General features: G+C 53.7%; 3 protein-coding genes across 3 annotated transcripts in view; 2 read left to right on the top strand and 1 right to left on the bottom strand.

Annotated features, from left to right (window-relative positions):
* The window catches only part of NLE1 (notchless homolog 1), a 350,374-nt gene that overhangs the window by 25,887 nt on the left and 302,671 nt on the right, over nt 1–21,816 (top strand). The gene's annotated exons all lie outside the window — the stretch shown is intronic.
* On the bottom strand, nt 305–2,682 carry C18H17orf50 (chromosome 18 C17orf50 homolog). The gene is made up of 3 exons (XM_075993906.1): nt 2,446–2,682; nt 1,378–1,796; nt 305–1,276 (listed from the first exon to the last, which is right to left on the bottom strand). Exons 1-3 carry the CDS (start codon nt 2,680–2,682, stop codon nt 1,042–1,044), a joined length of 891 nt encoding a protein of 296 aa, XP_075850021.1. The 3' UTR covers nt 305–1,041.
* Nucleotides 13,182–21,730, top strand: GAS2L2 (growth arrest specific 2 like 2). Its single transcript, XM_075994371.1, has 6 exons — nt 13,182–13,959; nt 15,317–15,558; nt 16,811–16,918; nt 18,035–18,131; nt 19,092–19,323; nt 19,850–21,730. Exons 1-6 carry the CDS (start codon nt 13,575–13,577, stop codon nt 21,432–21,434), a joined length of 2,649 nt encoding a protein of 882 aa, XP_075850486.1. The 5' UTR covers nt 13,182–13,574; the 3' UTR covers nt 21,435–21,730.

Below are 21,816 nucleotides of genomic sequence, written 5' to 3'. Positions count from 1 at the left end.
TCTGCTCAAAAAGCAAAATGTCCTCCCCTCCCCTCCCGCCCCCCAGGCCAGATGGAGAGCCACGGGCAGCAGGGGGAGGGCAGGGGGCTTCCCTGGGGATGCAGCCTCCACAACTGCGGGCCCTGCAGGTTCCGGAGGCCTTGTGCTCACAATGGCCCCACTCACCAGGCCACACACAGGGCATTCCCAGGGCTCCTGCTGTCTGGCCAAGAATAGCTGGGATTCCTGGAGAAGGAAGAGGCTCCCCAGCCTCCTCCTCTTCTGCCTCAGCCAGTCCCAGCATTTATTTCAGCATCTGGTTCTGCAGTCCCACCCCCACCCCACCCCTTCCCTCCACACCTGCCAATGCCCCATCTGCACGCGCGGTGACCTCAGCAAGCCAGGGCTTCCGGGAGGGGAGAAAGGCGAGGGCTCGGCCCTCCGTTCCCCAGGGGCATTCCTAGGCCCACGCCTTCATTTTTTTCTCTGTGTAGTGGGCAGAATGGCCTTTGCGATTGCTTGGGTGTGAGTGCTCCTACCGTTCCGGCGAGACGAGAAGGCCCCCTGCCCACCCTTTTCCCTCTGGCTTGAACCCCAGGAGGCTCCCATCTTCATCACGCCAACCTGAAGCCACCTTGCTGCCACCTGAAGGCACTGCCACTGTGACTAGAGGCTTTATTGAATGATTTCAGGGAAAGGGAGCAAGTTTCTTAGAGGGATGAGGGAACCCCGAGGTCATTTTCTCTAGGCGATGCCCCTGCCCACGGGGCCAGAAGGACCTGAAGTACCCAAGAGATGAAGGTGAGGGGGTGGGGAGGCCGAGTCAGGTGGGCGGCAGACGCTGGTCCTGCTTGGGGCGGGGGCCCGCAGCGGGCGCGGTTAGAGCCGCGGGGCTCTAGGTTATGCTGGGCTCTGCACTGGGGGGACACTAGGTGGCAGGTGGGAACCCCGCATCATCGACCGTGGGCCCTGGTGTCTGAAGGGGGGTCTCCGAATGGCGGCTCCGAGAAGGAGCAGTTCTGCGAACTGTGCCGGAGAGGGCTCGTGTCAGGGAGTCTGGGGTCAGGCGAGGAAGGAGGGCACAGAGGCTGAGAGTGGGGGCGCCCAGGAGCCCCCAGCGGCCCCCGCCTTACCCAGATCCGGGTGATCCAGAACGCAGTGCGCCACGTAGGCCGGGGGGCTGTGCAGGTTCCCGCATTTCTTGCAAAAAAGGATCTCGCAGCGCGCGCAGCACCCTCGGCGGGGCGGTCGCCGCCGCGTCTCCAACACGCACTGCTCCTCCGGGAGGCTCCGCTTCCTGCGGGCGGGGACCCGAGCGCTCAGGCTCCGGTGCAGTCTCCCCTCCCCGGGCCGCGGGCGCCCGGCCCGTCGCGTCCCGGCCGAGGGGCGCGCGTTCACCTGTCCGCGGGCACCCCCAGGCCGCCCAGCAGCGCCAACGGGCTGAGCCAGCCCCAGAAGCCGCTGTCCGCGCGCCGCAGCAGCGCCACCTGCTGCGTGCTGGACTCCTGGCGCAGCGGGCAGTAGCTGGCGCAGCGCCGCTCGCGGCCCTCGCCCTCCTCCGCCTCCGGGCGCGGCTCGGGGTCCCCCTCCGCGCCCTCCTGCGGCGGCCTCTCTTCGTCCTCGTCCCCGTCCTCCGACTCCTCCTGCGCTTCCTCCTGCTCGGCCTCCTTGGCCCCGGGCTCCTCCAGGTCCTTCTTCCACAAGGGCGTCTTCACGCCTGCGGGCGGGCAGGAGGTCAGTGCAGTCCTGTCGTTCCCAGCGAAAGGCCCAGTACCCCGACTGCTGCCCACAGTCCGACCCCTCAAAAAGGCAGGTGCCTGAAGGACACCAGGTCACGTCTGTGTCCATCGCCCAGCCCAGGGCTTGGCGAGCGGGACGCAGTCAACAAAAGGTAGAGGGGGATTGCCAACCCGGAGGGAATGAAGGTGGGTCGTCCCCACCTTCCTTTCAACTCGCTCTAGGACAGGTACCTGGTCTCCGTGTAGGCTGTCAATGAACACTAATTGCACTGATGGTCATTTTAATAGGTGGTTGTTAGGGTATCTTATTTTCTGAACGGAATTTCCTTCCTCAAAGTGGGTCTTGCCCTAAGGAAGCCCAGTATCCCTGGTGGCGGGTGCGCGTCCAGCGCCTCTGTATGGTTAGAAAAGATGCCCCTTACCGGCGGGCTAAGTAGGAAAAGGCCCGTTTATGCGCAGGCCAATCGGGAAAGGGCTGCCCTTGAACCAATTAGGAAGAAGAGCCTATTCCTCCATCCAGGCTTGACCCCAAGTGCCAGCTGGATTTCGGCCACCACTGTCCCCTCTTGCTGGTGCCTTTGTTCAGGCCCCAGACCCCACAACTCCAGGCAGCAGCTCTGGCAGGCAGGAAGTTCCTGGGCTGACATGGAAACTAAGCTGGCTTCCTTTGGTAGGTGACCGCCACCCATTCAGCACCCGGTTCCACGTGCCCTGCTGTCTGCCACACCGGAATAGCTAGATTCGTAATGGACAGAGGAGTGGGGATGGCAGGGAGGACACCACACGTGGAGTTTGCTCTGGAAACGTCAAGAAAGTTTCCTGTTGGTCCCTGTCCATCCTGTTCAAAGAGGTTGAGAGCAAAAGAGAACGATAGTAATTGGTATTCTAGCCCATGTATATCAACACCAACTGCATGCACTCGGTGTGCCCAACTCTCTTTATACTTCGTGTCCTTAATCTTCATGGCCCTCTTAGGTAGGTGATGAGGTGGGCAATAGAGGTGCCTCTGAATTTGATCCAGAACATTTGAAACCTTTAAAGAGAAGTTATTTCAAAGATTCTGCCACTTCTTGGTATTGCTCAGGGTGGAGAATCAGGGTCCACTGAACTTTTATTTGGGAAAACACAATAAGAAACCTTCTGGTTGTTATAAGTCAGGCCCAGTGCACAGCTAGAAAGGGGTTCCTGGGACATTTCAGCAGGAGGGGAAGGAGCAAAAGGGACTTTGAGTGCTGGCTATGGAGTTTGGACTTTGTCCCTCAGCACTGGGGAGCTACTGAACATTCTGATGCAGCGACATGTTCAGAGCTGTGTTTTAGGATGTTCCCTCTGATGAGACACAGGGAGCCCCACTTAGGAGTCATTACAGTCCAGGACAGAGAAGACAGAGATCTGAGCGGGAGCAGGTGGAGGTGAGGGAGAGGGCTGTAGCTACACGGATGGGTAATTGAGAGAAGGCTAGGCTTCATGGTGATGGGCTGTTCGTCCAAGCTAGGGCCAAGAGGCCCTGTCCTCCACCCTGCCCCCAGCCCCACTCACCATGCTTATCCATTCTCACCAAGGCTGTGCTGCCCGCTCCCCCTGATCAGGGACTGGGATGTGAGGGGGTCCTCTGAACCCATAGAACTTGGTCAGGTCTCTGGGCCTCTATTGGATCACAAGGGGTGGGGCTAGAACCTCACCCGCCCATAGGGCTCTGCCCAGGAGTAACTTCCTTTCCCAGAGCCTCTAGAAACACTCAAAACCCAGGTGTCCCCTAATTTCCCTCCTGGAAAGATATTAAAGGGGAGCAGAAGGAGTCTTTGGCCCCCCCAGTAGACTGGCTTCAAATCTCAGCTCTACCACATAAATGTAAAAATTATCTGACCTTCAACACATTATCTCTCTGACCTTCAGTCTCTTCGTCTGTAAGTCAGAGATAGTAGTATAGGACCAGACCTTCTCTAGCCCACAGAAAGCACTCAAAGCACTGTGTTTAGTTGTCTCATTATAGCGTATCCCCGCCTTCTGTCCTATCCCTATCCTTCCTCACCCCACACTCTCCACTCCTCCTATTTTCAGCTCATTGCCTTAGCTCCAGTGAACAAAAGGGAACAGTGCCAAGTCCAGCAGGAAGCAGGGGTCAGGCAAGAGGCAGGTGCAGTTCCTGGATATTGTATATATGTGTGTGAGTGGGGGCAGGAGGGGAATAAAATCATGCAGCTTCAGGAAAACCACTTCCTTTCCTGGTACTAGAGTGGGGTATGTCGGCAGAGACAGGAGTATGCAGATGGGCGCTGGATACAGGCCTAGCTCTGGAAAGCCCTTAGTCTGATGGGATGTGTTGCTGACCTCAAGAAGATCCCAGCCTAAGAGGGAAATATGATATGATCCTCCATCCAAGTCTGAGAGTGGAGGGCAATGGGGCCTCTTCCTTTGGGCAACTTCCAGTTTGCTGGAGGCAAGTTAGTGAGACAGAGAACAAAGAGAGCAGACCCAGCCCCTGAGGAATCTCCTAATCACACGGGGGCAACCTGCCAAGAACTGTGAAATGTTACCCTGCTTGTAGGCTACCAAGTGAACCTGCTGTCATTTCATGGGTTCTGCCAGAAAACATGAGACTCCTGGGTCAGAGACAAAGGACTTCATTACTCGTGGCAGAGAAACATCAACATATTTGTGTCAACTCCCCTTGCCTCAGTGTCCCATGAGTGTGACATGAATGAGTGCCAGTGGATACCTGCATATGCAGTGGTTTGCATTACAAGAGAAACTCTGATTTTAGGGAACCTGAATGTTTTATAACAGGCAGTAAGCAAACCTGCTCTTTGCTCTGGAAGGAGACACAACGTCTATTTTCCAATGTTGTTGGAAACAAAAATTGGAAAAATCCAAAATCCTTGAAAAGTCAGTGCCCTGGAGAATTGTCTCCCAACAAGCACATTCTCCTTACTGAAAAAGCCACGATGGCTCTTTATTGCAAAATTCAAAAGCTCACACTGGCCAATTTAAAAAGAAAGAATAGTGAGTGCTCACAGAATGACCAGAAAGCTTGAGAACTAGATAGGAATCGAGGAAAACTAGTGAGTATAAACACAGCCAAGGTTACATTTTAGGAACAATTCAATTCGAAGGCCACTGCTGGGGGCCGCCTATGGTCATTGGCACCCTGAGCAATCTTCTTGAGATACCCCCTAAGATTTAATGCCTCTGGCAGGCACATCTGAACCAAGGAGCCTGTGCTGTGGCTTTTGGGGAGCATTCCACCAAGTCACCACAGCAGGGTGGCCCTCTGGCCTGGTCATTCATCTCATCCTGCCTCCCCAAGCCCAGTCTGCCCAGCAGCCCTTTGCTACCCATCCTTAGGATGTGCATTTCCTCTTCTTAGGGCTATTGTGGGTTTTGTGCGACCTTCATAAAAAGCTAGATTGTCTTAACAAAGCCATACCAGCATAAAAGCACACTAGAAATTGATCTCACAGAGTAGTAACACAGTCTTCAGAGAAGACATGAGAGCAAGCAGATAATCCCGCTGGCACCAGGAACGTACACACGCCTCCTGCACTCAGACGCCACCTTGGGAGACGTCTTGAGAGGGGAGAAACCACACTGATAATGAGCGTGGACTCAGATCTCTATCCAAAAGAGACTGTTTGAAACCAGAAGAGAATGAGCTATATTTCACTGGCAAGCTCAAGCATTATTTTCTGCCATTCACAGAAATCATACCCAGAGGACAAGATGAAGTCAGTCATCCAAAGTAAAGCTACAATTTTTTATATTAAACTTTAACTTTTAAAATGAATAGTATAAGGCCGGGCGTGGTGGCTCACGCCTGTAATCCTAGCTCTCTGGGAGGCCGAGGCGGGCGGATTGCTCGAGGTCGGGAGTTCGAAACCAGCCTGAGCAAGAGCGAGACCCTGTCTCTACTATAAATAGAAAGAAACTAATTGGCCAACTAATATATATAGAAAAAATTAGCCGGGCATTGTGGCACATGCCTGTAGTCCCAGCTACTTGGGAGGCTGAGACAGAAGGATCACTTGAGCCCAGGAGTTTGAGGTTGCTGTGAGCTAGGCTGACGCCACGGCACTCACTCTAGTCTGGGCATCAAAGCGAGACTCTGTCTCAAAAAAAAAAAAAAAAAAAAAAAATGAATAGTATAAATAGCTCATAACTTCTAATATCCAGGTATAATACAGAGATGCAATATTAATTTTAATTGAGCAATATATATAATTTATAAGAAAAAATATCCAAGCCAGGCATGGTGGTGCAAACTTTTAGTCCCAGCTACTGGGGAGGCTGAGGCAGGAGTACTGTTTGGGGCCAGGAGTTCAAGGCTGCAGTGTGGTGTGATTGGGTCTAAGACTAGCCACTTCACTCTAGCACGGGCAGCACAGTGAGACTTTTTTTTTTTGAGACAGAGTCTCGCTTTGTTGTCCAGGCTAGAGTGAGTGCCATGGCATCAGCCTAGCTCACAGCAACCTCAAACTCCTGGGCTCAAGCAATCCTGCTGCCCCAGCCTCCCGAGTAGCTGGGACTACAGGCATGCACCACCATGCCTGGCTAATTTTTTTCTATATATATATTAGCTGGCCAATTAATTTCTTTCTATTTATAGTAGAGACGGGGTCTCGCTCTTGCTCAAGCTGGTTTTGAACTCCTGACCTCGAGCAATCCGCCCGCCTCAGCCTCCCAGAGTGCTAGGATTACAGGCGTGAGCCACTGCACCCGGCCTAAACAATTTTTTTAAAAAAGAAAAAATATCCAATAAGATGGTATGTAAGTGCTACTCAATTGGGAATATCTGCAACAACATCTCACATTTGTATAGCGAAAAGGAATGGGGCCTCTTAAACTTTGAGCATCATGTCAATTAAGATGTAGTTGGCTGGTCAAATATCAGAATGCCCGACTAAAACTTTATAAAATATATTAGTTTACTGAATAAGTCTGAAGATAAGGGGCTCCAGGATTGGTTCAGTATCTTAATGGAGTTATTAAGGGCCCTGCCTATACTCATCTTTCCTCTCTGCCTTCCTTGTCTCCTTTTGGTTACAAAACGGCTGCTGCAGCTCCAAACATTGTAGCCTCATGCAACTATGACTAGAGCAGGAAGAAAACGGATGCGTGGCAGAGATGAAGCTGTCCAGCAGACTTCTCTTTGAATCCCATTGGCCAGAACTAGGGCACAAACTTATTCCTACACCGACCAATGGCAAAAAGGGGGTTGCCAAGATTGGCCTAGACTAATTGGTTGTAACTGGTACCTTTGATCAAGTAGGACTCGTGGAGCATAGTTATAAAACAATTTCAGTTTTGCCTCCTAAAAGTCCTTTTAAACCTGCTCAAGGGTTTCCCTTGTCCCTGGAGGATAACTCAGGCAGGCCCTAGGACATGTTCTGGGCACTCTCAGGAAATAGAAAACCCTGTGGTCACTGAAAGTTGATATATGCGACATCTTTCCTTTCCCCCCGGCTATGGTCTGCCATGGCCAGTGGCCTGCAAATAGGATGGTGTGGGGGACAGAAGACATGGTCCCTCTATCCTCATTCCCTGCTTCTCCTTCTTCCCCAGATACCCAAACACTGGTCTTCCCTTGCCCCAGTCCAGAAAGTTCCTTGGATCCAGGATACACTGAATTCTGGAGTTGTTTTTTCCTCTGCAATGCTCAACATGCAGGACGGTCCACTTCCAGCTTCCCCTCCGCGGAGGCCTGTTCCCCTTCCAGGAGGCCCCACTGAACAAGATCTTAGACAGGCTCTCTCCATCTTCCCCCTGACGAGTGGTCCACAGGAAACACTCCCACTATGTTCTCTGTTCGAACTGTGAGAAGACCCGCTGATTTCAGTATAGCTGTTCTCCTTTGTCCCTGCTGTGGAGAAGTTAACCAGCCTGTGTCTCACATTTGATTTTCCATGTCAGACTTCAGTCCACCGAGTCCCCTTAACCACAAGGGACATGTGTCCAGTTCTTTGAGTGGTCCCATTGAAGCCCATATTGCTGCTTCTCCCCTTGTTGGGGTCAGGGAAGAGGGGAGAGATGATGACATATACTGGTTTTCTATTGCTGCTCCAACAAATTTTCACAAACTTCTTGGCTTATAACAACACAAAGTTATTCTTTTGCAGTTCTGCAGGTCAGAAGTCTGGAATGAATCCTATGGAGCTAAAATCAAGGTATCAGCAGGGCTGGTTCCTTCTGGAGTTTCCAGAAAAGAATATGTTCCTTGCTTCTTGCAGCTTCTGAAGACAGCTGGCATTTCTGGCTTGTGGCCCCATCACTCTAATCTCTGCTTCGGTTGTCATATCTCCAATTTCTGTAGTCACATCTGCCTCTGCCTCACAGTTGTGATTAGAGTTAGGGCCCGTTCTGACAATCTGGATAATCTCCCCATCTCAGGATCCTTAATTCTATCTGCAAAATCCCTTTTGCCCTGTGAGGTGACAGTCACAGGTTCTGGGGGTTAGGAAGTGGCTATCTTTTGAGTCCATTATTGGGCCTACCACAAGACCCACAGCACAGCTGCAACATTCTCTAGATAAATCTTTACTAATCCTCTCCAAATCCGTAACCGCTCAACTCTTCATTTACTCTAGGTGGGAGAGAAGTCTGAGAATCAAGGATAATTCCAAGATAAATTCTGCATATAGTCTTTCTTCCTTCTCTGGCTTGTTGCATCTATGGTGTCATGGAGCCTTGGCAGAAACTTTGATTTTAACTCTGCTATGATTGACTTAGACCTATTGAGGTTCTCCCTCTGGGGCTGGGCCCACATTCCCTAATTTCAAGGAAGCACTACCTGTGACCTGAACAAAACCAGGATTCTATTAGCAAGAAAGAAAAGGAAATGGCTCTTCTGTACGGGGAGCCAGCCTCCAAGATGTCTCTCAGTGATCCTTGTTTCCTGGCATTCATGCACCCACGTGAAATAAGGCGGATCTGGGTAACCAACAGGATATTGTAGAAATAATAATGTGTGGTTTTTGAGGGTAGGTGATGAAAGATGTTGTGGCTTTTGTCTTGGATCACTCACTCTGGGGAAAGACAGAGGATGTCATGAGGGTGCTCAATCAACCCTGTGGAGAGGTCTGTGTAGGAAGGAGCTGAGGCCTCCTGCCCACAGCCAGACCTACTTGCCAGCCATGTGCCTAAGGCACCTTGGAAACCCCAGTGAAGCCTCCAGATGACAGCAGACCTCGCTGATACCTTGACTGTCGCCTCACAGGAGACTCAGCTAGAACCACCCAGCTAAACTGCGCCTGAATTCCTGACCCACAGAATCCGAGATAACTATGTGCTTACTACTGTTTTAAGCTGCTAAGTTTTGGAGTAATTTATTATGCAGCAATAGATGGCAGGTACAGGACCAACAATGTCCTTCAACAGCACCTACTTTGTACAAAGGCACTGAGCATGAATTCTATCCTTGATTCCTCATAGCACCCCTGTGGGACGAGGACCCCCATTTTACAGTTAAGCAAACTGAAACTTTGAAATGAGATGTGACTTACCCAACGTCTCAGTTTCTAAAGGGTAAAGTCAAATTTCAAATCCAGGCCTATGTTACCTTGTCCGACTCCAAAGCACACTCTTCCTACTGTACATTCATCAGTCAGCTTTGAGTTGCTACTATACAAACTCGGGTATCTTTTTCTTTTAATTTCCAAAGCACTTTTCATTCGTTTCTTTCAATTATCTTCTAAAGGCATCGAGACTATGGTTATTGTACCCATTTTATGGATGAGGACACATGAAAACTGAGGCTTGGTAAGTTAAAGCTCTTACTTGCTACAGCCTCACTCCCACTGCCCCAGCTGGGCTATGGGAGAAGAAACGAGCAGCTTGATGTTCCCCTTTCCATCCTGGCTACTGTTCCAAACCCCCAGTGCTAGAGTCACCTTTCCAGCTGGTATTCACAGCAGAAGAGCGGTAAGAGCTGAAAGGAGAAGGGTCATGAGCCCTGGGTGGAGGGCTCAGGGAGCAAGTTCAGTCTCCCCAGCCCTGAAGGATGTGTGTGCATGTCAGTAGGGGTCTTAGTTGTCATCAACAGGAAAACAACCCTGGCTACATTGAGCAGAAAAGCAATGCTCTGAAATGTTATTGGATAGCCCACAGGATCACCAGGAAGGTCGAAGAACCAGGCTCCCCAAACAGGCAGGATGAAGGTGACCTGGGCACCCAGCACCACAGGTAAAATTCTACTGCAGAACATGGATCATGAAACATCCAACCCCTGACTCCTGTCCCTGCGGTTCCAGGAACTAGGTATGAATGTCGCCAGGGCTGCCCCCATAATGAATTCCTCACTGCTTCATGTCATGGCCCCTAGTGGCTGGGTCTGATTGGGTGAGCTCAGCTCACGCGCCCCTGACCTGGCCAACAAGAGTGGGGCCTGCTGAGCTTCCAAAGGTGAAACCAGGCTCCTTCCAGGTAGGGAACTGCCCAAGCAAGCACGAGGACTCAGAATCTATGCTGTACAATCTATGCCTTTTATAGGTTACAGGCAGGATCTGCATAGGCAGGGAAGGGAGAAGAAATCCACTTTTTTCACTGTGCTTTTTTCTTCCAAATTCACTTTGGCTATAATTGACAGCAAACCAACTTAAACCAGCTTTAGAATAAAAGAGTGGGTGTTCCCCTCCTCTCTGTCACTGCTCCATCTGTGTCTTCCTATTAATTAAGGTGTTCTCTGACCTAGTAAAAGTGTGAACACACAATTTTTCATTTCTTATTCAAAGAAATAAGCTCAAATTCTATTCATTTCATTAAATCTTCCAAATGGAATGAATGCATCTCTATCTAACTCCCCTTCAGAATTAACTGGATGTCTATCGCAGTTCTCTTTCATTTAACATGTATATTTAAATTCCTCTGCTATCCTGACTAGTCAAAAAATAAAATCTGTGGTTAACAGAAAAAGTCCCCGCCCAAAAAAACCAAAAATAATTTATTGATTCATATAATCCAAGAGTTAGCAAACAACAGGCCAAATCTACACACAGCCTATTTTTGTATGACCCTTGAGCTAAGAATGGTTCATATATTTTTAAAGGGTTGTAAAGAAGAAAAACAAAAGCAAAGAATAATCTATGATACAGAGACTACATAGCCCTCAAAAGCCAAAAATATTTACTATCTGGCCTTTTATAGAATCTGTAAAGCAAAGTCTGAGAAGGGCAGTGTGGTTGATCTATTATCTGTCCCCCGTCTCCATTCTCCCTTTCTTCCTTTTAGTAAAAGAACCATCACTGGACGCTCACAGGGCACATAACCACCCCCTCGAATGCACGTGTTCAGCCTCCCTTGCAGCTAGGTGTGGCCAAATGACTAGATGTGAGTGGATGTTTGCAACTTCAACATCCTATCATTAAAAAGGAAACGGGTTGATGCCATTCTCCCTGTTCCCCCTTTCTGCAACCTGGAAGAGGACAAAGTTCTGGGAAGCCAGCATTGACCATTGACCAACTACAACAGCCTAAGAGAGCAAGAAGATAGAAAGAACCCGAGCCCCTGGACAACTTCATGGGCATAGCCACCTGCCTACTTTGGATCATCCGCCTGTCTCTGATAAATAAACTTTTCCCTTGTGTGAGCCACTGTTTTGGGTGGTCTTTTTGTTATATATAGCAGCTTAGCCTGGCCCCGACTAATAGAGGCAGAGGTGTGGCTGGCCTAAAAATAGCAGAACCAAGGGTTCCAGCATCCTCAGGGTCCTGTCTCCTCCCATCTCGGTGCTCTGTGTGCCAGCTTCATTCTTGCCTGCTGCAGAAGCACTTTCTGTGTGTGATGGCCCCAGACCCACACCCTTAAAACCCTCACCATCAGATTGACAAAAGAACCTGTCCCTATAGCTCCAATCAAAAAAGCCCAGGGATGGCCTGTTTGGACTAGCTGAATCACACACTCATCTCCTAGGTCAATGGCTCCCAGTGGAGGGGCAGAGGATTTTGCCTTCCAGGGACATTGTCCCCCAGAGGACATCTCCAAATGCCTGGAGACATTTCTGGTTGTTGTAATGCGGGTACAAGTGGCATTTGGGTAGAGGCCAGGGATGCCGCTAAATGTCCTGCAGTGGCAGGACAGCTCCCCACAACAAAGGATTATCTGGCCTAAATGTTCATGGTGCCAGGTTGAAAAACCCATCTTGGACCAATCCAAAAAACTCTTCAAGAGTTATATGGACTGTGACCACTTGTCATCACCTCCATCGGTACCACCTGGTCTAAGACACCATTGCTCCTCCCTGTGACTGCAACGGCTTTACTGTCCCCTTGATCTCACCCTCGACCCTGCAGTCCTTCTCCATGTAGCAGCCTGAATTGGAGCATGTCCCTCCTCCGTCCCAAACACTGCAGTGCACTTTTCGTCTCACTCAGAGAAAATGCTAAAGTCTTTAGAGCCACCTGCAAGGCCCTGCATGATCTGGGACCCCATTTCCCCCCTGCCTCTTGTCTCACCTCTCTTTGTGATTCTTAGAATAAGCCACACACGCTCCTGCCTCTGAGCTCTTGCCCTGGCTGTTCCCTCCGCCCGAACACTCTTCCCCCAGGCAGCGGCAGGGCTCACTTCCCCACTTCTCTCAGGTCCCTGCTGAGATATCCCCTTATCCTTGGGAATCTTCCCTGACCACCTCATAGAAAATTCCATGCACACCCTCATCTCCTTGACTCTTTTGTTTTTCTCCCTGGAATTTATCACCATCTGACTTACTATAGATTTATTTGTTCACCTGTCATCCGTCACCCAGTAACATGTAAGAAGCCTCTGTAAGGTCAGGGACCTGGGTTTTTTTTTTTGTTTATTGCTGTATCCTCAAGCCTATGATAGTACCTGGCACACAGTAGGTGCTCAATAAGTATTTGTTGAATGAATGCATTGCTGTGGCCATGGGGTGAGGCACCATGATCTATCGCATGGTTAGCATGGGGGATGGAGCAAACTCTCCAGAGAAAGAGAGGGGCACGGTGCTAGACACCTGCCCGGGAAGTCACTGAGAGCCAGACGCACCCAGACCCGTGCCAGTGTGTTCTGATGGTCTCATACTTTCACAGATATTATTCCATTATTCCTTATAACTCCACAGAGAGGTAGACATTATTATCCCATTCTGCAGTTGAGAAACTAAGGCACAGAGAGGCTAGGTAGTATCTGATGGGCACATGAGGATTAAGGGCTAAACTCATGTCTTTGGACTCTGTTGCTGTGTCTTTTTCATCCTCACCCTCCCATGCCCACTAAACACCGAGGGACATGGCAACCCCTGCCCTGCCCCTGCTCCCCCCATTCCCCTGAAGCCCCCAGCTGGTCGGCCCAGTGAGGACAAAGGAATAATATATGTGAAAGTATCGGCCCCAGCCTCTCATCCCTCTCCCTGGCTCTGCAGGGCAGTGCTTGCCCCCGGGAAGGGTTAACAAGGAGTGTTTGTAGCAGCCGCTGTCTCCAAGGAGAGGAGAGGAAAGCAGAGCGGGGAGGCGACAGCCATGCCAGGCCCCACGGCCGGTGGAGGGTGGGAGGCGGCCAGCGTGACCTGTCCAGCCCTGGGGAAGAGAGGAATGACCCCACCTCCACCCAACCCTGAGAGGTGGTGAACCCTGAGCAGACGGGGCAGCTGTGGGGTGAGGTCGCTAAACGGCCACCAAGCAGGGAAAGTTCTGGCAGGGACTGAGGAATGTGGGGGAGTAGGGGCCAGGCCTGGCCCGGCGGCTGAAGCCAGCGGCGGGTAGCAGAGCTGGGAGTCCTGGGCTCTTGGAGAGCAGAAGGGGAACCTCGGAATCAGGGAGAACCGGGCGGAGACCCGGCAGGCGGCAAGAGCAAAGAGGCAGCAGTGGGAGAGAGGAGGTGCCCACCTCGCCCTCTGCTGAGAGGCCAGCCATGTCCCAGCCTGGGGGGCACAGGAGGAGGCCTGGGACCCTGGGGCCTCCTGTGCGCAGCATCCGGCCCTTCAGGTCCAGCGAGCAGTACCTGGAGGCCATGAAGGAAGACCTGGCTGAGTGGCTTCGGGATCTCTACGGGCTGGACATCGACGCGGCCAACTTCCTGCAGGTGCTGGAGACGGGCCTGGTGCTGTGCCGGCACGCCAACGCCGTCACCGAGGCCGCCCTGGCCTTCCTGGCTGAGGCACCTGCCCGAGCCCAAAGGATTCCCATGCCCCAGGCTGGCGTTCGCTGCAACGGGGCCGCCCAGCCAGGTACCTTCCAGGCCAGGGACAATGTCTCCAACTTCATCCAGTGGTGTCGCAAGGAGATGGGCATCCAAGGTAACTGCCCTGGACCCCACCCCATCCCAGGCTCTTATATTCCAGGGCATCCATCCCCTCTCGCAGGGCCCAGCCTGGGTCCCCCCCCTTGCAGATTCGCCTTGGGCCGGCTCACCTCTTTTCATGCCTCATTTTCCCCATCTCATAGTAAATCCTCAATAAATAACTATGTTGGTGATTGATAAATGTTTGTTGATGATTCATTCAACAAACATATATCGAGTACCTCTTCTGTGTTGAGCACTGTGCTGGGCACTAAGAACTGAAAGGAATAAAACCTGGTGCCCGAGGAACTCATGGTCTAGCAAGAGAGGCAGATGAGATCTGTAAATTACAGCCCACTGTGACGGACAGACCTCTTAGCAGAGGTGCAGGGCTCCCAGGGGAGGGGACAGCGACCCCATGAGGTGGAAGTGGGAGCTAAAAGAGGCTGCATAGAGGAAGGAGATTTGGCTGAGTCTTGAGGAATAAATGGAAGTTTTGGGGGAAGAGAATTCTAGGCAGGGGGACCAGGACAAAGGCACAGAGAAGGTGCTGTGTTTGGATGACTAGGAGAAGCCAGGGGTGGTGAGGGGAGTGCAGGGAGGAGGGAGGGGCCTTGTCGTGCTGGGGCTTGTAGGACTTGGGAGTGACAAGTCAGGAGTGGGATGAGGTTGGATGTTGAGCCATCCTCCAGGCCAAAGGCTGTGGGGGAGAGGCTGGGGAAGGGTTGGGCCCAGGCCGCTGGCTGGTGGCACAGCAGTGGGAGCAGGACAGGAGGGCGGGCACAAGCTAGTGTTTCACGGAGCACCTACGTGTGCCAGACACTGTCAGCTCATCTGGTCCTCACAACAACTCCATGAAATAGACTACACTCCCATGTTACAGAGGAGGAAACTGAGGCTTGGGGACAAGCTCAAGGTCATGCACCTGGTATTGGGAGAGTCAGGGCCCCAACCTTAGTGGTTGGCTTCAGAGCCTGCACTCAACCCTGCCTGGTTATCCCCGGGCTGGGGGGCTGAGTTTGAGGTACCTGGTGGATGTCTCAGGTGAGAGGCATGGGTGGGAAGTAGAACAAACTGCTTCCTGCTGCTGGACCCATCCTGGCAAGAAGCTGAGGGGGGGGAGGGGACGGTGGACTTAACCCTTCCCTTCTTCCCACTCCCAGCCTCTCCTGTGCCATGGGCCGCCTTGTCTGCACCCAGCATCTGGGCAATTCTGCCCAGACCCCTTCCTAGGGGGCTGACAGATGGGACCCCAGGATCCTGAGACCCAAACCCTCCCCCATGTCTGTCACCCCCACCCGGATGACTCCCAGGGCTTCCCCGCTCCTGCCCCCGGGAGGTCCGCAGGGGCTCACGTCCCCCCACCCCCGCAGAGGTGCTGATGTTCGAGACAGAGGACTTGGTGCTGCGCAAGAACGTGAAGAACGTGGTGCTGTGCCTGCTGGAGCTGGGCCGCCGCGCCTGGCGCTTCGGCGTCGCCGCGCCCACCCTGGTGCAGCTGGAGGAGGAGATCGACCACGAGCTGCGGACCGAGCTGGCCCTGCCCCCGCCCGACCCCCCGCCGCCCGCGCCGCCCACGCGCCCGCCCTGCCACTTCCGCAACCTCGACCAGATGGTGAGGGCCCGCACACACCCTTCCTCCCGCCCTCCTCTCCCCATGCCGCTCCAGCCCTTGTTGGGCCACCCTGCTCTTGAGCTCCTGTCCTCACCCTGACACTAACCCACGGTGGGGCTTTGAGCAAGTGGCCTTCCACTCTGAGCCTCCACCCTAAGCACACGTAGTTTTTTTTTCTTTCTTTCTTTCTTTCTTTCTTTCTTTCTTTCTTTCTTTCTTTCTTTCTTTCTTTCTTTCTTTCTTTCTTTCTTTCTTTCTTTCTTTCTTTCTTTCTTTCTTTCTTTCTTTCTTTCTTTTTTCTTTTTTCTTTCTTTTTTTTTTTTTTAAGACAGAGTCTTGCTCTGTTGCCTGGGCTAGAGTGATGTGGCATCAGCCCAGTTCACAGCAACCTCAGACTCCTGGGCTCAAGTGATCCTCCTGCCTCAGCCTTCTGAATAGCTGGGACTACAGGCATGCACCACCATGCCCTGCTAAGACGGGTCTCGCTCTTGCTCAGGCTGGTCTCGAACTCCTGACCTCAAGCGATCCTCCTGCCTCGGCCTCCCAGAGTTGCTAGGATTACAGGCGTGAGCCACCTCGCCTAGCCCCTAACCACATGTAGTAATGGCTGTGCCACTTATGAGGCTTCATTACCAAGCCAGCATGCTACACCTGCCTCATTTAACCCCAGTGAGATGGTTTTCAAAAACATAGACTCTGGCACTCCCTGCAACACCCTGGTTCAAGGGTGTTGAACCCTTCGTGGGAACTCTACTTCGTGGCTGTGTGATTTTGGGCAAATTATTTAAGCTCTCCATGCCCGGCTTCCTTATCTGCAGCATGGGGACAGTAACAGCACCCGCCTTCTATGAGTGCTGTGAGTGATGACGAGCCAGCACATACAGAGTGCTTGGGACAGTGTCAGAACAGAGGGGGTGCTTCATAGCAGTTGGCTCTCACTGACCCCGTTTGTACCAGTGGGGAAAATGGAGCTCAGGGGAGTTTCTTAACCATTGCACTCCACCACCCCCATCAGCCGACCCCCCCAGGACACTGGTCCGTAGGTCCATAGGTGGCCACTCCAGGTCTCGTTCTCTCTGTCACTTATAATCTTCTCTACTTGATTCTCAGCCCCCAGTCTGATCTCAGTAGAAAGCTTGGGGTGGCTCTGGGGGCAGGCAGGCCCCCCATTTAGTTTGACCCAGCATGGCGGGGAGGAGCCTTGGGCACCTGGGCAGAGGAGAGGGCTGATCTTGCTGCCCATGTCCCACAGGTGCAGAGCCTGGTGAGCCACTGCACGTGCCCAGTGCAGTTCCCCATGGTCAAGGTGTCTGAGGGCAAGTACCAAGTGGGGGACTCCAACACCCTCATCTTCATCCGGGTGAGTCTGGCTGGGGGTCGAGGGGCTCCCAGCATCCTCAGCAGAATAGCGTTTCTTTCCATGGGACCTTGCCCAGGCCTGAGGACAATGACAGGAAGTCACCATTCTCCCCAAGCCATCAGACTTTGGAGCTCTCCTCTCCCTGGGAGAATTCCAAGAAGTTTCTGGCAGAGTTGGCAAGCCTATTCCCTCTTCCCGTCAGGGCAGCCAGAACCACCGCCCTCCATCACCTCCAACTTAGTCTAGTGTAGAGGGTGTCCCTAGGCAGAAGTGGAGTATGGAGAAGAGCACCCCCGCTTTTCCACTCCACTCCACTCGCTTGATGGGTTGGTTGAGCAAGGGGCCTGAGAACCCCAAGTCTGTGTTCAGTGCCTGGCCCCGGCCACGTTGATCCCATAGTCCCCTCCCCTTTGCATGTCTTCTGGGTACATTCTGCAGTGAGTAGTAGCACAGGTCTGAAATGTGCCCCAATACCTGGCTGTGCCTCACCGGCACCTATACCCAAAGGGGTGGCCCCCAGCTTGGGGCATGGCCAAGCCCTTTCCTTGGGCACAGGCCACACCTGAGCCAGCTTCCTGGACCCTCACCTGGACCCTGAGGCAATAGCCCCATGAAGTAGGTAGGGGCAAGGAATGGTGGCCCCACTTTTCAACAGGAAATTGAAGCTTGGAGACTCTATGCGACTTGCCCCAGAGTGGAGCAGGGCTGGGACGCTCAGGGACTCATTCACACATATCACAGAGTCCAAGCCAGCAGCGTAGGCCCCCATTTTGGGTACAAGCATGTGCAGGTGCAAAACCCTTTCCAGCAAAGAGACAGAAAGGAGTGCTCCGGATTACACAGTGCCTGTGACAGCCCTTGTCCAGTTGTAGGGCAACTTTCTGCTTGCCAGCCTGGCCCCCACCCTTGACAACATGTGTCATCCAATGCCAGTCATGGAGGAGACTCAGGCTGCAAAAATATACACGCTCCCAACCACACACATGCACAAGGGAGCATCTGCGTGTGCGTGAGTACATGGACGAGAGTGTCCCTGAGTGCGTGCTGGAAGCCTGCGAGCTGGTCCAGGAAGAGGGAATGCCCTCCGCCCTCAACCTCACCCGGTTGTCCCCTCAGATCCTCCGGAACCACGTGATGGTACGCGTGGGGGGCGGCTGGGACACGCTGGGCCATTATCTGGACAAACATGACCCCTGCAGGTGCACGTCCCTCTGTGAGTCCCCTGAGAGTCTCCTCTTTCTGTGGGGCTGGTTGGACAGGTGTAGCTCTTGGTCGGGAGGCCGGAAGCAGAGGTGGGGGGTAGGCCTGATCTCCAGGGCTAAGAGGGGTGCGGGGAGGGGCGGGGGAGGCTGGAGGAAAGAAGGCGCCGTAGCTGGACAGTCACGGCGCAGTACTAACCGTAGCCACGAGATGGCGCGCGACACACGCAGAACCAGCATTTGGTCCCGGCGCCTCCCCGCAGAGCTTAGGTCTGGCTCTGGGGTCCACAGTGGTGGCACCAAGCATGACTCGGAAGGTCCTTCCGAAATCTCTATCAGCACCTCAAGCCACCCCAAATAAGCACATACTCTAATTAAAAGCTGTGGGCCTGCCATACAAATGCAGCTTTAAACAAGCCCCCCAGCTGGGCCTCTGTCTCCTAAGTGCGCCCTATAAGGAAATTCTGGTGCTGCCACTGTAGGTCCCACTGTTTTTAGTGTGGGATAAGAAGCAAGGGACAGGCCGGGCGCTGTGGCTCACGCCTGTAACCCTAGCTCTTGGGAGGCCGAGGCGGGCGGATTGCTCAAGGTCAGGAGTTCAAAACCAGCCTGAGCAAGAGCGAGACCCCGTCTCTACTATAAATAGAAAGAAATTAATTGGCCAACTGATATATATATATATATATATATATAAAAATTAGCCGGGCATGGTGGCGCATGCCTGTAGTCCCAGCTACTCGGGAGGCTGAGGCAGAAGGATCACTCAAGCCCAGGAGTTTGAGGTTGCTGTGAGCTAGGCTGACGCCACGGCACTCACTCTAGCCTGGACAACAAAGCGAGACTCTGTCTCAAAAAAAAAAAAAAAAAAAAAAAAAAAAAGAAGCAAGGGACAGCCAGGGGTGGGGAACAATGGGCCCCATATGCAGGAATTGAACATTCCCTCCTCTCCTTTTTCTGGGGGACGGTGTTGGCAGCACACAAGCCCGGCGGCCTCCTGAAGCCCCCAGCCCCACCAGTGCAGCACGAGGTGAGGGTGCAGGATGGCCCCTCGCAGCCCCAGCCTACGATGACCATCAGCCGCTCCCAGAGCCCACTGCCCCCCGTGGACTGGAAGACATACACTTCTTCAGGCCGAAAGCTGAGGCCCCCCACCGCCTCCCCACCCAGACCCCGCAGTGAGCGGGCAGCAGGGGCAGGGGTTCTCAGGTATGGGGGTGTTCTCAGGGAAGGGCCTATTTTTCCTTTGGAGTCCCCATTCTCAGAGGCCACATTCCAAGATAAAGAAAGCAGGTCCCCTGCAGTGCCCTTGCCCCAGCAAGACCTCAGGTGTTCTGAACTGAAAAGGCACCAGGAACTTTGAGAGCATCTGCTCCCTTCATATCCTTCCCATTTCACAGATGGGGAGGCTGTGGCCCAGATAGGGAACAGACTTACCCAAGGTTCTCTGCCTTACCCCCACCTCCACCAACATGAAGCTGCTAGTGATCCCTGGTTGCCAGATCTCTGGTCTGGGATCACCCTTTGAGAGCTCTGACCCCAGGCCCGGGCCAGGCTTCCTTCTATCTGCCACACAGGGAACAAGGGAGAATAGACTGAAACAGTGGCTGCCACGTGTTTCATTCAGCATGAAGTCTAGCCATCTTGGGGTCTCCCTGGGGAAAGACCATCTCTCCTCAGAGCCAGGGGACTGCCCCAGTCCACCCTGCCAGCCTCACCAGTCCCCCCTTTCCAGCCTTGTGATTCTCCCTTTCAGGTGCCAGGAGAGGTCCTGTACCCCGTCTCGGAGGCAGCTGCCAGCTGGGCACAGCCCACCCAGTGCCCGGTCCTCATTCACCCATGGGGGCCAAGACCTACAGTGTACCTCGTCTGGGAAGAGGGAGGACAGGTACCCCCCTGGACTCCCCAGGGGAAGGACTCCCACATCTCGGGTATATGAGGAAAAAGACAGCCAGGGAACCCAGGCTAGGACCTCAACACCCCAAAGACTCCGAGCCCCTGAGGCCACCACCAAGGGAACATCAGCACGGGGACCATCTCCCCCGCCTCGTTCCTCTAGCCTAGCCAAGCCCCTGGGCCTCAGGCTGCCACTCTCGGATGAGGACAGGGGTGCTTCCTCCCAGCTCAGGGAGCCAGCACCTGTCCATCCTCCATGCCCTGTTAAAGGACTCACCAAGATGCCCATCCAGCTGCCACCTGCCCGCCCCCCGACACCAGGAAGCTTTCCAGGTACTGCATGTGAAAGTCCCAGGACAGAACTTGGGAGAGGCCCCATCCCATTAAGGGCCATCACTGGGGACCTGGCTAGGTCCAGACATGAGGACTGCGCTGTCGAAGTGAGGCACAGGGACCAGAATCCCGACATCCAGGTCACGGCAGAGGCTGGAGAGCCCTGGGGCCTGGGCCCGCAGGCGCGGGAGGGAAGGTACACTCCCCTGCCCCTGGGCGGCCCCGGGGGGCAAGCCACCCACTACAGCCTTGAAGAGGAGACTTTGGCCAAGATGAAGCTGCTAGAGGTGGGGGATGCCTGTCCCCAGGGCACAGGGTCTGGGGTCATTCCTCGAAGTGGAGTCTACGTCCCCAGCCTGGGTGGGCAGTGGCCTGAGCCTGGGAGTCCTTATGACAGAGTCATCCAAGAACTGGCCCAGGGCCCCCCACCCCTCTTTAAAGTGGACCTGGAAGCCTGGAAGGCAGCCCCAACATGTCCTAAGCCAGCTGGTGCCACGGGCCCAGGCAGCCCAAAAGGGAGGCTGGGAGCTAGAGAGCATTCGCCAAGGAGAGACGCAAGTGCCAAGAGCCTGAGTGCCAAGGGCACCAGCATGAGGAAGGTCCCACCTCCAGGAGGGCAGGACTGCTCAGCCCCTACTGTGTCTGCCAGCCCGGAAGTCTCCACAACTTTGTCCTTTAACCCCAGTTCTGACAAAGCCAAGGCATGCCTGGGCAAGGAGGGCAAGAGAACACTCCGGAAACCCCAGCGGGTCCCATCCATCTACAAGCTGAAGCTGAGGCCCAGGATCCGGCCCCGGAGAGACCACAGGCCTGAGAAACGGCCTTCGAGAATCCCCAAGCCACTGGCCTACCTCTGTCTGGGTCCAGCCAGGGCGCCCCCTAGAGGCAGGCTGTTGAGGGCTGGGAGGGGCAGCAAGGGAGGGGAGGCTTCTGGAGTGGCTGGAACATCAAGGGGGGAGAAGGAGGAGGAAGAAAAAGAGAAGGAAGAGCCAGGCGCCCCATTGGAGAGCAGCCCACAGCCTTTGGGGGGCCTGGGGCCACAGCAGCCTGACCGAGCCCCACCCCCACCTGAGGAGGAGTCCTGGGTCTAAGGGCCTGAGGGTGCTGCAGAGGAGGGGGACAAAAAGGATGCCCACGTATCCACTGGATTCGCCGCTGCAGGCCCACAAGACAGGGCTTTGGCCAGGGGCAGGCAGAGGACAAATACAGCCTCAGTCTGTTCGTTTGAGCAAAGGGGCAAGCCATTGATCTCACTCCCACTCCAGAGGAAGGCCAGGGGCAGTGGAGCACTCCTCCAGAACAGCTCCCCACACTCCTGGCCTCTGGCCTCTAGCCATGCCCCTCATTTCTGCAAGTCCCATAAGTTATTAAACACACGTGGTCTGTCCTTGACACCCCAGCTTCTTGAGTCCCTCACTCTAGGACTTTGGTGGTGCAGGAAGGCGTAGGTTTCAAATGTCATCCCACTGGAGG

Source organism: Microcebus murinus, chromosome 18 (genome assembly GCF_040939455.1).
Source record: "Microcebus murinus isolate Inina chromosome 18, M.murinus_Inina_mat1.0, whole genome shotgun sequence".
Lineage (NCBI taxonomy): Eukaryota > Metazoa > Chordata > Mammalia > Primates > Cheirogaleidae > Microcebus > Microcebus murinus.
This window is presented reverse-complemented; position numbering and strand designations above follow the sequence as displayed.